This window comes from Plasmodium falciparum, assembly GCF_000002765.6.
Source record: "Plasmodium falciparum 3D7 genome assembly, chromosome: 14".
Taxonomy (NCBI): Eukaryota; Apicomplexa; class Aconoidasida; order Haemosporida; family Plasmodiidae; genus Plasmodium; species Plasmodium falciparum.
Window position 1 is genome coordinate 230,233 of NC_037283.1, and position 14,391 is coordinate 244,623.

A 14,391-nucleotide genomic window follows, 5' to 3' on the forward strand; every position below is an offset into this window, starting at 1 on the left:
AGAAAAGGTCTTTATGTGGATGTTCAACTACGTAGGATAATATTTACATATTAATATATAATATGTTTAATATTTTATATCTATATAATTATTACATTGTGACAAAAAAAAAAAAAAATTCTCTTCACATTTGAAATAAATTTTTTTCTTTTTTTTCTCATTAAATGTTATACATAAAATATTATATATATTATATATGTAACATAATATTTTTAATATATATTTTTTTTCTTTTTATATGGGGATTGTATTTTCTTTTTTTTTTTATGAACACGTCACACATCATTAAAATGTTTTATAACAAATACAATACACATTGTTTTAAAATAATTTATAATTATATATATTTTTTTAATTCCATACGGATTTCCCTATTTTAAATGAATATGGTATTATATGATCAGAGTATAATATATACACATATATATATATATATATATATATATATTTATTTATTTATTTGTTTGTTTATTTATTAAGTATATTTTTCTTACAATTAAACAAAATAGGATAAATTTTTTTTCCTTTTTCTCATTTTGTCATTTTGTCATTTTCTTTTTTTTTGTGTTTGTACCATCAGTTCAATAATGTGACATTTATTTTATTTAAATTTTTTATTGTAATGAACTAAATGAAATTAACATATTATTACTATGCATTTTGCATAATAAAGGTGATTGCTTCCTTAAGGTTGGATAGTTATAAAAAGCAAAATGTTTTCTTTTTGAAGGCGTTTTTTAAAAATGTGATAAATATAAAAAAAGAAAGAAAGAAAAATTTGGTTAATTCCTTTTTTTATGTTGGAAGAAGAAATAAAATACCAATTAAATATTCGAATAATGAATTTTATAATATACATAATGAAAATTATGATAATACAAAATATTATAATAATAATAATAATACTAATGATTATGATAAAAAAGATAATAATGTAGGGAAGAGGAAATATTCAAGAAAAAATATGCTTTATATGAATAGTTCGGAGAAAGATAATTTCTTAAATGAGAATATATTAAAAAAGAAATCGAGTGAAAAAGAAATTGAACAAAGTCTTACACCATTAAATATGGATTGGGTAAAGGTAATGAATTTAATATATTCAAGTAATGATATTGATGCAACAACATTAGCATTTAATGCAGCTATGTCAGCAGTAGAAAAAAAAGGATGTTTATCAACAATGTTAGATTTAATTGGGACAATGAAAAGTAAAAATATCAAACCTGATTTAGTATCATATAAGCTAGTTTTAAGTTTATGTGATAAATATCATTTAGTAGATACAGCAGAAATATTATTTGAAGAAATGATAGAAAGTGACAAAATTAATCCCAATTATGAAATATATGCTATTATGATAAGTTGTTATGCAAAAACGGGAAATGGATATAAGGCTATTGAACTTTTTGAAAAATTAAGAAATGATCCATTTGTTGAAGAAATGAGATCATTGAATATAACAAATACTAATGATAATAAGGAAAATTCAAATGATTTACAAACATCTATAATTCATAATAATATGGAAGATAATAATAATAATAATAATAATAATGATAATAATATATATGATGATAAATTTAAACATATCAGTAATAAAATAAAAAATGTAGAAAATTGTTCAGGTAAAATCCAATATAGCGAATATGCTAATGTTATTTATGCATGTAATATTTCGAATTTATATGAACAAGGAATTAAATATTTTGAAGAATTATTAAAAAGTGGAAAATATATGCCATCCATTTTTGTTTTTGAAAATATATTTGATTTATTAAGCAAAAATGGAGATTATGAAAAATCATTAGAATATTATAATAATTTAAAAAATGATCCTAATTTTAAAAAAAATATTAATGTTAATATTTTAAATAACTTATTAAAAGCTTTAAGTATACATAATAAAATTAATGTTGCTGAAGATATTTGGAATAATGAATTTGATGAATTATTACTTACACCAAATAATTTGTCTTATCAAATATTGTTAAAAATTTATAGTCACATAGATAATTATGAAAAAGCTTTCAAATTATTCAAAGAAATGCAAGTCAACAAATTATTAAATAATAAAAATATATTACCATTTATATATACAATCGAATCTACTAAAAATTGTGGCATATATAATTATGCTATTTATGTATTAAGAGTTGCCAAACTATTAAATTTTAAAGCAAATGATCTACTAATGTTATATAATAATACAATGATATCATGTATTAACTCCAAAAAATATGATGTTATTATATCCTTATATGCTGAATTAATAAATATGCAACAAAAAGATACATCTTTCCAAATCAATATTAATACACTCACTTTTGTTCTTCTAGCTTTTAAAGAATTAAATATGAAACAAGATTTTATTAATCTGAAAAATATTATTATTCAAAGAAATTATAAACTGCCCCCACTATGCTCAAAAATATTTAGCGAAACGGAAAATTATTAATTCATAACTAAAGAAAATAAATTATTCACTGTATAAAGGAATCATATGTATATAAAAATTGTAATAAAGGAATATATAATAAAAGAGATTACATATAACATATGTGAACAAAATGAAGAAATTTCTTTAATTTTTTTTTTTTTCTTTTTTTATGATGGGATTTATTATTCAATCAAAAAATAATTCACATAAATAAATAAATAAATAAATAAATATATATATATTAATATTTAGGTTGATTTGTTTTATTCGCCTGACACATATTTCATACTACATAATATATGATCCATATATATTTATATTTATTTATTTATTTTATATCTATATTTTTTTCTTCGTTATTATCCTTGTTTTCTTTTTTTTCTTTTTTTTCTTTTTTTTCTTTTTTTTCCTTTTTCCTCTCCTTACTTTCACTACGTTTTTTTAAAAATTTCATTTTCCTATTTTGTAGTTGAGCTTCATGACATTCGGATTTAAGAAAATTTAAATCCATTTTTAAATCATTTATTTCTTTTAAAAGTAATGAATTTTCATTCATCATTTTGATTTTTTCATTTCTAAAAGCTTCTGTCTCCTTATGTAATTTATCTTTTAAAACTTCAATCATATTTTCTAGATATTCTTTTTGTCTTATATATTCAGAAAAGACATTTTTGGCATCATAATTTTGAACATCATTTACTTTATGAAATTTATTATATAAATTTAAAAAGGATGAATTAAATATTTTTTTATCATGTAAATGTAAATAACATTCTTTAATATGATCTTGTAAATTTTTAAGTATTTTTTCATAATTCATTATAGTTTTATTATAATTTAATAAATCATCATGTAAAAATTTTATTTTCATTTTATATTCATTGATTTCAATTTGTAGGTTAACTCTTTTCTTATGATTATTTTCAAAAGATTTAGCCATTTCATCTATTTTTTCTCTCATTACTTTTATCTCAGATTCTTTTGGAGATAAATTAGATTCTAAATTTTTTATTTTTTGGGTCAGCACAATTTTTACCTTTTCTAATTCTTCGTTCTTTTTATTTAAATTCATAATTTCCGAATTTTTGGATTCAATTTCTTTTTCTTTTCTGGCGATATTATCTTTCAGGTTGCTTAGGTCCACTTTTAAATTATCTATATTCTGTATATATAAAAATGAATGAAAAAAAAAAAAAAAAAATACATATATAAATATATATATATATATATAAATATATATATATATATATAAATATATATATATATGTGTGTGTGCGTTTTCATTTATATATATATATATATATATATATATATAGTTTAACCTCGTGTAATCGCTTAGCAGTAATATTATTTTTAATAAATTTGTCCTTTTCCTCTTGTATATTTTCCTTTAATTCACTTTCTATATGTTCATATAATTTAAACTTGCCCATCAAATCGTATTTATCTTTTTTGAGTTGGTCAATTTCATTTTCATATTTTTTTGTTATCATTAATATTTCTTCATCTACTTCTTCTTCCATTTGTTTAATATATTGCTCTTTTTCCTTTTGTAAATTATCATATTTCAATATACAATTTTGCAGATAATCTTCTTTTTTTTGTACTTGTTCATCTTTTTCTCTTTGCAATTCCTTTATTTGTATTTGATGTTGATTTTTAAGTTCCAAAATTTCTGTGGTAGAATTTTTTTTATATAGATTAAATTCTTCTTGTACTTTTAAAAATTTCTCTTCACTTATTTTATTTGTTAAATAAAATTGGGAATTCAATTGATTTACAAAATATGTATGTTTCTCTTCTAATTCATATAAGGACTCTTTGCATGTATTTTCCATTTTTTCTTTTTCTTTAACTAAACTTTTGTTTATTTTCATTAAATTTTTAATTTCTAAATTTTTTTCTTTTTTTAATTTTTTCAATTCATTTTTATAAATAGATTCTTTATTTTTCATTTCTAAATCCATTTGATTTTTGAGATTGTTAATTTTTTTTTCTAGTTCTAAATATTCTTTGTTTTTCTTTTGTACATAAAAAAAATCGATTAATATTTCTTCATTATCCTTTTCTTCTTCATTAAGGGAATAATTAATTTTATTTGATAAATCGTATAGCAAAATATTATTTTGTAATAATTTCATTTGTTCTTTTGATAAATTAACATTTTTATTATCATCATTTTTAAAAGAATCGTTGTTTAAATCTGACAAGCAAAGTTCTTTTGGGCTGGTTAAGTGATCATGATGACCACCACCATCATTATGTTGAATAGGACTATTAAATATATGAGAGTTATTACTATTATTATAATTATTTTTCATATTTTCACTACCATTTTTTAAATCATCATCTCTATTATTATTATTGTTATCTTCTCCATTATTCATATGAACATTTTTTTTTTTATTTTCTATCTTATTAATTTTGTCTATATCGTCATTATTTAATATGTCCCTTTTTTTTTTCATGTCATCCGCATGTGTCTCATTTGTTTTATTATCATTATTATTATGTTGATACAAATTTATGGTATCATTTTGATCATGTAAATTATATTTATTACCATTTGGGTATATATTTTTATTTGTATCTACATGATTATTTTTCATATTTTGAGAAAATATAAAAGCATTTTCTACCTTTTCAATCGAAAAGATATATATTGAACCATCCTTTGAACAACTAAAAAGTAATTCCATATTTATATCAAATTTTAAATTAACACAATTTAATATATGACATGGAATTTCTAAATATATTCCAGATAAAGGTAATGTATAAAATCTTATACGTGAAAAATATCCATTGTGATATGTAGCTATAAGAAATTTATTTTTATATAACAAAATTTTATTTATTATATATTCACATTCTAATACACATTCCATTTTTGAATTACAAAACTGTTTAATTGTTTTGTCATCAGATGATATATATATATTTTTAATTTCATTTGAAGTTAAATTATTTAAGCTTTTATATTCATTATCATACTTTTTCTGTTTTTTATCCAAATTATTACCTTCTCCATTTACATTTTTTTTATTCATATCATCTAAGAATTCTAGATCAATACATAAAAATTTTTTTTCTTTTTGTAATACCTCAATCATTTTATTTCCATTATTATATAATGAATATTCAAAAAAATATCCATCTTGTCCTATAGAAAATATAGAGAAATCATTACTACTCCAAATTATATCAGAAATATAATTAACATGAGATTTTAATACATATAAAAGTTCATATGTATAAGTTTTATATATATATATAGTAGATATTTTAGATACTGCCATAAAATTCCCACCATTTGAATATTTACAACAAGAACAATTTTTTAAAAAAAATTCTTTTTTTATTTTCAATTTATTATATAAAATATGGAAAATTCTTAATTTATCTGTAAAAGCTACCATTAATAAATGTCCAGAACAATGAATGGATAAATGTAAAGGTTCATTATTAAATGAATTTTCTAATACTACTTCTTTTTTCCTATAATTAAGAATTCTTATCATATTATCATCATAACATAATATTATTAATGGATGTTTTAAACAAACATCAAAATCATTAATTTTACTAGATCCAATATTATATACAACTGTTTCTAAATCGAAATGATCTTCTTCTTTTCCATTCTCATCTCCTGAGAAACTCCCATTACAACTATTGTGAATATAACTAGTACAATTTATCTTATCATAATTATTATTTTTATTATTATTATTATTATTATTTATCAAATTTGTGTCATCAAATTCTTTTTTTGTAGTTTTCAAATCTTCCTTCATATTTGTTTTATTTCTTAAACTTTCATAATTTACTTTTTCATTATTTACAAACGCAACTTTCCTTTTAGCCACATCATATCTTTTTATATTTCCATCCTTTTCCAAAAAATATAACATCTTTTCACAAGGAGAAAATAAACAATAACTATTATACAATATATTATAATTAAAACGTACATAATATTTTAATAAATAACATAAAGACATACTTAAGTCAGAAGATTTTTCATATACATAAATAAAATAATTATCAAATACTGCAAAACCTTTAGTCATACTTATAACCTTTATTATTTCTTTACTACTAACATGTTTATTATATATTTTCAATTTCTCTTTTTTAACATCATAAAAAATTATATAATTATTTTTATTAATAAGTAATAATATACCATCATTTAACCAACAACAATTTGTAAAATTATTATCAATCTTTTCCAGTTTCTTATTCTTTATCACAATATCATCTAAATTTTTATCTACATTGTGATAAAGAAATATATTTCTAACTTCATTATTAGATGACGTATCATCCATATTGTCAATAGAATTGATATCTATATTATTATTATTATTGTTACAATTAACATTATAATTATCTTTATTTTTTACATCTTCTTTTTTTCGGTCTTTTTTCTTTTTATCATTATCCATAGAAACACACTCCTCTGTTTTCTCCTCATCATTTATAGGATCAATATCTATTACATTTTTTAAGATACCTATGGATAATAGAGCTATGTAAGAAGAATTGTGTGGATTTATACATATTTCACATATGTTACTAAAAAGAGAAAAGGGGAATATTTTGCTGAACATTAATTTTTCTTTTAACCAATCATAACATAAAAATAAACTCTTAGTATTTGCATTAGTTATACAATAAATATATTTATTCTTAGAAGAAAAACATATATTCATTATTCTACTTCCATTGTCAGATATATCTAAAGTTAGTCTTTTTATCAATTTATGAGTGCCATTAGAAAAAATAGATATATATGGCTTGTTTACAGATTTCTCTCCTAAAGCAAGTAATTTCTTATCAAAACTAATACCTAAGCATATGATACCATAACTACTTTCATGACTTAATAAAAACTTTTGTTTTTTTTCTATAATGGAATGTAAAACCCCATTTGTACCTACACAGTAAAAAATTGAATTGTCATCTAATATATAAAAGGGATTATATATATTTTTATTTATCCCATATGCATAGATGGCCTTAGTCAGGTATCTTTCTTCTTCTTTTTTTTCAAAAGTATACATCATATAATAATAATAATAATAATAATAATAATAATAATAATAATAATTACATATGTATTTTATTTCTATAAAATGTTAATTAAATGCATGTACAAAAGGAGCGAATATTAATACGGAAAAATAAATAAATAAATAAATATATATATATATATATATATATATATATATATATATATATATTTAACTTTATATTGTTTTAAAATTAACCTTATTCTCCTTTTATTCAGAAGAGAATAATTTTTTCTCATGTCCTTTTTTTTTTTTTTTTTTTTCAAAAGTTAATTTTTATGTTCATACCCCTTTTGTCTACCTTAAAATATTTTAGAAAAATATATTGAACTTTTTTTATATACCATTAGTAAGAGATAAAATAAAATGAACATAATAATATATTATAAAATATATATATATATATATATATATATTTAAATATATAGGAATAATAAAATTATTATTGTCAGAATTTAATTTACTATTATTATTATATTTTATAATGTCGATTTTATATATTCAAAGGAATTATCAATATATCTATATTTATGTATATGGTGGAACATATGAACTCACACACATTTTCACTTAAATATATTATATATATATATATATATATATATATTTTCAATTTAGAAGAACTTTATAAAAAATTATTTATTTTATATAATATTAGATTTACAAATTATAAGATGAATAAATGACACATTTCTATTGAACCTTAAACATCATAAAGAAAATTTTCTCCTTTTCTCTTTTTATATCAAAAATTATTATTATTATTAATGTAAAAGGTTTATACACATATATATATATATATATATATATATATTTATACATATATGAGAATATATTATGATTATCATCATATTTCCATTTGGTTTATATAACAAATTTGAATATATAATTTTATTTTTGATAAATACCATCAATTAATAATATAACATATTCGTCAAATGAAAAAAATAATATATAATATTAAAAATATAATTTTTATTAAAACTTATTTATTTTTTTATTTATTTATTTTTTTTTTTCTTTTACCATCTAAATATATTATACGTATATAAAAAAAAAAAAATAAAAAAAAATAATAAATATAATAAAATAAAACACTTATACATATATAAAAAAAAAAAAAAAAAACAGATAAAGTATACTCGTTTAATTTTATACATTTATAAATGATTTATTTATTTTTCTAAATATGTCGCATATAAAAAGGTAGTAGCTTATTTATTAATTTCTGCTTCCTCCTTCATAATATTAACATTTCGTACTTTTATTCTTTCTTTCTTTTTTTTTATATTTATTAAATTTCATTGATTAATAATATAATTTCATTCATTTTAAATTATAATACATAACTAAACATGACAAAAGTATACACATAAGTATATATATATATATATATACATATATACATATACATATATATATATATATATCCTTTTGAGGGAAATAATTTCTCAATGTAACTTAAAAAGTAGTTTATAAAATTTTGTACATTTAATAATGGGCTTCAATACAGAAACAAAAAATAAAAGAAAAGAATAAAGTAAATAAGTACGAGAAGGTTAAAGTAAAAAAATAAAAATAATAATTAAAATAAACAAAATTTACAAGTGTTATACATCATTAATCAGAATTAATCATATAATGTTTTTGTAAACATAATATATTTGGTAACAACCTAACAGTATAAATATAAGAATATATTTATAAATTTAAATATACATATAATAATAATATATTTATATAATAAACTTGAAATGGTCAAGAATTGGAAAGTAGAAGCAAAACTTTTATTCTGGTGTAAATGCACACAGAAGAAGAAAAAAAAATATATATTTTTATAAGAACAATATATACAAGGAAAAAAAAAAAAATATATATATATATATATATATATTATATTTTATTTTTTTGTATTATATTTTATTTTATTATTGTTTTTTTTTTTTTTTTTTTTGTTATTTTCCTTATTAAAATACCCATTTTAGAGAAATAGGAAATGAATGTTTTATACATTTTCATTGCTGTACTTATTTTAAATGGTATATTAAATATACATGTAAGTAAAAAAAAAACAAGTTTTTTAAATAACACCTATCCTATTAATAAATATAAAACTATTAATATAAAAAGACATTATAGAAAGGTCCAAAATCGAAATAATAAGTTATATGTATCTTTATTTGATGAATATGATGAGAAATGTATAAAAGCACTAATTATGGCTAGAGAAGTAGCCAAAAATGACAATGAAAATGAAATATTATTAAAACATCTTCTTATTGCTATTATTAGGATTGATTCTAATTTAGTTCAAAATATTTTAAAGAATTTTAATATCTCATTAACCAATTTTTTAGATAAATTCCACGTAGCCATAAATAAAATATCAAAAAGTTATACTAATAGTAACAATGGGCATAATAATATTTATGAGCAGTCAGGAAGTGCACAAAATAATTTAAATGAACAAGAAAAAAAAAATATATCTTTAACAAATGAGGAAATAGATATGAAAAATATTTTAAATGAAGAAGATGAAAATCAAGTAGAGAATCGAAAACAAAACGAAAATGGAAATGTAAATGGAAATGGAAATGTAAATGAAAATGTGAATGAAAATATAAATGAAAATGAAAAATTATTAAATGATTTTATAAATAAACATTTAAAAGATATGGAAGAAAAAATTAATATATTAAAAAATTTAAATAATGAAGAAGATAATGCATCTTTGGATGATATAAATAATAAAGATTATATAATTAATGATATATCTAGTAGTAATAATATTACTAAAGAAAATAATAATAATAATAATAATAATAATAATAATAATGATAAAGGAAACTTTAATAATTTAGACACAAATAATGATAGTGGTAATCTTTCAAATAATGTTCCAAAGAATGAATCACATAATGTACTACACAATCATACATATAAAATAAATAATAATAATAAGATGATGAATCAAGAAATATTAGGTAACCCTAACTTTGATATAAAATTTTCAGAAAATTGTAAATTGGTCCTTCACAATGCTGTTTTAGAAGCAAAGAGAAAAAGGAAAATATTTGTAAATATTATTGATATATTACTATCTATTATAAATATTGCTCAAGAAAAGAAACATTATGATTTTTTAAAATATATTGAAGAATTAAACATTAATATTAATGATCTTAAAAGCCTTTTATTAAGTTATGATGAAAAGAATTATGATGGTAATAATATATATGATACAAATGCAAATAACACAAATTATAATACACATAATAGAAATATACCATTAAATAATAATAATAATAATAATAATGTGTCAAATAAAGGATACAATAATCAAAGATTAAATAATATGAATAATAATGAACAAGCAAATCATATTATTAATAGTTTAAATAATGAATATCTTAATAATGGTAGAGATTATAAATACAATGAAGATCATCCTTTTTCCTCAAATAATAAATTCTTAAATCCATCCACTTCTTCTGCTTCTTCCATCTCTTTTATGAAAGATTGTTTAATTGATATGGTACATGAAGCACAAGAAAAAGGAGATGATCATTTTTTTGGTAGGAAAAAAGAAATAAAAAGAATAATAGAAATTTTAGGAAGAAAAAAAAAATCCAATCCTTTATTAATTGGAGAAAGTGGTGTTGGGAAAACAGCTATTATAGAGTATTTATCATATTTAATATTAAAGGATAATGTACCATATCATTTAAAAAATTGTAGGATATTCCAATTGAATCTTGGAAATATAGTTGCTGGAACAAAATATAGAGGAGAATTTGAAGAAAAAATGAAACATCTCTTATCTAATATGAATAAAAAAAAAAAGAATATTCTTTTTATTGATGAAATCCATGTTATTGTAGGTGCAGGAAGTGGTGAAGGCTCATTAGATGCATCTAATTTATTAAAACCATTTCTTTCTTCAGATAATTTACAATGTATAGGTACCACTACTTTTCAAGAATATTCTAAATTTATAGAAAATGATAAAGCATTGAGAAGACGTTTTAATTGTGTAACTATAAACCCATTTACATCAAAAGAAACATATAAATTATTAAAAAAAATTAAATATAATTATGAAAAATATCATAATATTTATTATACAGATGATTCATTAAAATCTATAGTCTCATTAACTGAAGATTATTTACCTACTGCAAATTTTCCAGATAAAGCTATTGACATTTTAGATGAAGCAGGAGTATATCAAAAAATTAAATATGAAAAATTTATGAAACAAAAATTAAGAGCAGAACGTTTACGTAAAATAAGGATACATATGAATACACAGGAAAATAATAATAATAATAATAATAATAATAATAATATTAGTAATAATAATAATGATTATATTATATCTGATGAGGATCAACACATACATAATAATAATTATGGTTATAATAACTATGATGTAATAAACCAACAAAAGGAATTTTCAAATGATGAAGATATTAATAAATTAAATGATGATGATACAAATCTAAGAAAAACATACAAACAAGAAATAGATAATAAAATAAAAAATGATGAAAATGGAAATAATAATATTAAAACAGACACAAACGGAAATATATTAATTAATAATGTAGAATCTTTACAAAATGATACTTATGATGAAACAAGAAACTTAATAGAAAATGTACATATGAAATATGTCACCTCAGATGTTATTGAAAATATCGTGAGTAAAAAATCATCTATAACATATATTAAAAAAAATAAAAAAGAAGAAGAGAAAATATTAAAATTAAAAGAAAAATTAAATAAAATTATTATTGGTCAAGAAAAAGTAATTGATATATTATCTAAATATTTATTTAAAGCTATAACAAATATAAAAGATCCAAATAAACCTATTGGTACTCTTCTATTATGTGGTTCATCAGGTGTAGGAAAAACCTTATGTGCTCAAGTTATATCCAAATATCTATTTAATGAAGATAATTTAATAGTTATTAATATGAGCGAATATATAGATAAACATTCAGTTAGTAAATTGTTTGGTAGTTATCCTGGTTATGTAGGATATAAAGAAGGGGGAGAATTAACTGAAAGCGTAAAGAAAAAACCTTTTTCCATTATACTTTTTGATGAAATAGAAAAAGCACATAGTGAAGTATTACACGTCTTATTACAAATATTAGATAATGGTCTTTTAACAGATTCGAAAGGAAATAAAGTTTCATTCAAAAATACATTCATTTTTATGACTACTAATGTTGGATCTGATATAATTACTGATTATTTTAAATTATATAATAACAATTATTCCAACTTGGGTTTTAAATATTATATAAAAAAGAAGAAAAATGAAAATGATATAAATCAATCCAAACAAGAAGAACAATATTTGGTGCATACTTCTAATGGAAATATAGAAAATGAACAAAACAAAAAATATATGGATCCTACAAAGCAAAGTAACGAAAATAATTATGAAAGTACAATCAATCATACACACACGGCAGACACAAAATATAATAATATAACAACAGATAATAATAACAACAATAATAATAATAATAATAATAATAATGATCATTTTGAAATTTTTGAAGAAAAATTAAGGACAAATAAATGGTACGATGAATTAAAACCTGATATTGAAGAAGAATTAAAAAAGAAATTCCTTCCTGAGTTCTTAAATAGGATTGATGAAAAAATAATTTTCCGTCAATTTTTAAAAAGAGATATTATTAACATTTTACAAAACATGATCGATGATTTAAAAAAAAGAATTAAAAAAAGAAAAAATATTAATTTAATTATTGATAAAAATGTTATTAACTATATTTGTAGTGATGAAAATAATATATATGATATGAATTTTGGTGCTAGGTCTATTAGAAGAGCTTTATATAAATATATAGAAGATCCAATTGCTGCTTTCCTAATTTCAAATATTCATGAACCTAATGATTCTATATATGTACAATTAACTAATGACAAAAAAATTAAAGTACAATTAATAAAAGCACCAGTTCAACAATTTTCATCTTAAAAATGGGAAAAAAAAAAAAAAAAAAAAAAAAAAAAATTAATCCTTATGAACTATATAATGAATTCCGCATAATGAACAATAGCAAAAAAATAATAACATAAACACATATACATATATATATATATATATATATATAATATAATATATATTATATGCGCTACCTTCAATTTTAAAATACCTTTTTCATAATATGTCATACATCGTATTTAAAGATAGACTACAATTTCAATATGGTTAAAATATGCCATATTATCTATAAGAACACCCATTTGTGTTTTTAAAATCCTCAATTTTTTTTTTTTTTTTTTTAAATATTATATATTATTTTTATTTTTTTCTTCTATTTTCTGTTTTCAATTTTTCACACCCTTTTTTAGTTATAACATTTAAAATTTGTCATTCCCCCCCTTTTTTTTTTTCTTTTTTTGAATATTCTTAATTTATAATAATATATATATATATATTTATTTTTCTTTAAACTCTTCAAAATAATTAAAAAAAAAATTTGAAAAATATTAAAAATATATAATTTTGTGTTTATTTTATATAAAATAAAAGAATGAGTACATTTTATTAAATATGGTAATTGGGATAATATGAAACGTTTCTTTTATTTTTATTTTTATTTTTATTTTCTTAAATAATTTTTCAAAGATTTTTCTTTTTTTTGTTAATTAAACAAAAATAGAGAATCAACATTATACTTCATTTGTATAATATATGTGTAAATTGTTAAAATATATACATTATTCATATAATTTTATAATTATTTTTGTTATTATTATTATTTTTTTTTTTTTAATTTTTTAGAATATCATACGAAAGAATACAAATATTTATATTTAAAAAAT

At 19.2% G+C, this 14,391-nt stretch overlaps 3 protein-coding genes across 3 annotated transcripts; 2 read left to right on the forward strand and 1 right to left on the reverse strand.

Annotated features, from left to right (window-relative positions):
* Positions 1 to 631: 631 nt before the first annotated feature.
* On the forward strand, positions 632 to 2,458 carry PF3D7_1406400 (pentatricopeptide repeat domain-containing protein, putative; the record flags this gene model as incomplete). Its single annotated transcript, XM_001348198.1, has 1 exon — positions 632 to 2,458. One exon carries the CDS (start codon positions 632 to 634, stop codon positions 2,456 to 2,458), a length of 1,827 nt encoding a protein of 608 aa, XP_001348234.1.
* A 310-nt stretch (positions 2,459 to 2,768) lies between these two features.
* PF3D7_1406500 (WD repeat-containing protein 65, putative) lies at positions 2,769 to 7,512 on the reverse strand (the record flags this gene model as incomplete). The annotated part of the gene is made up of 2 exons (XM_001348199.1): positions 2,769 to 3,602; positions 3,763 to 7,512. 2 exons carry the CDS (start codon positions 7,510 to 7,512, stop codon positions 2,769 to 2,771), a joined length of 4,584 nt encoding a protein of 1,527 aa, XP_001348235.1.
* A 2,002-nt stretch (positions 7,513 to 9,514) lies between these two features.
* PF3D7_1406600 (ATP-dependent Clp protease regulatory subunit ClpC) lies at positions 9,515 to 13,540 on the forward strand (the record flags this gene model as incomplete). The annotated part of the gene is made up of 1 exon (XM_001348200.1): positions 9,515 to 13,540. One exon carries the CDS (start codon positions 9,515 to 9,517, stop codon positions 13,538 to 13,540), a length of 4,026 nt encoding a protein of 1,341 aa, XP_001348236.1.
* Between the last annotated feature and the right edge of the window lie 851 nt (positions 13,541 to 14,391).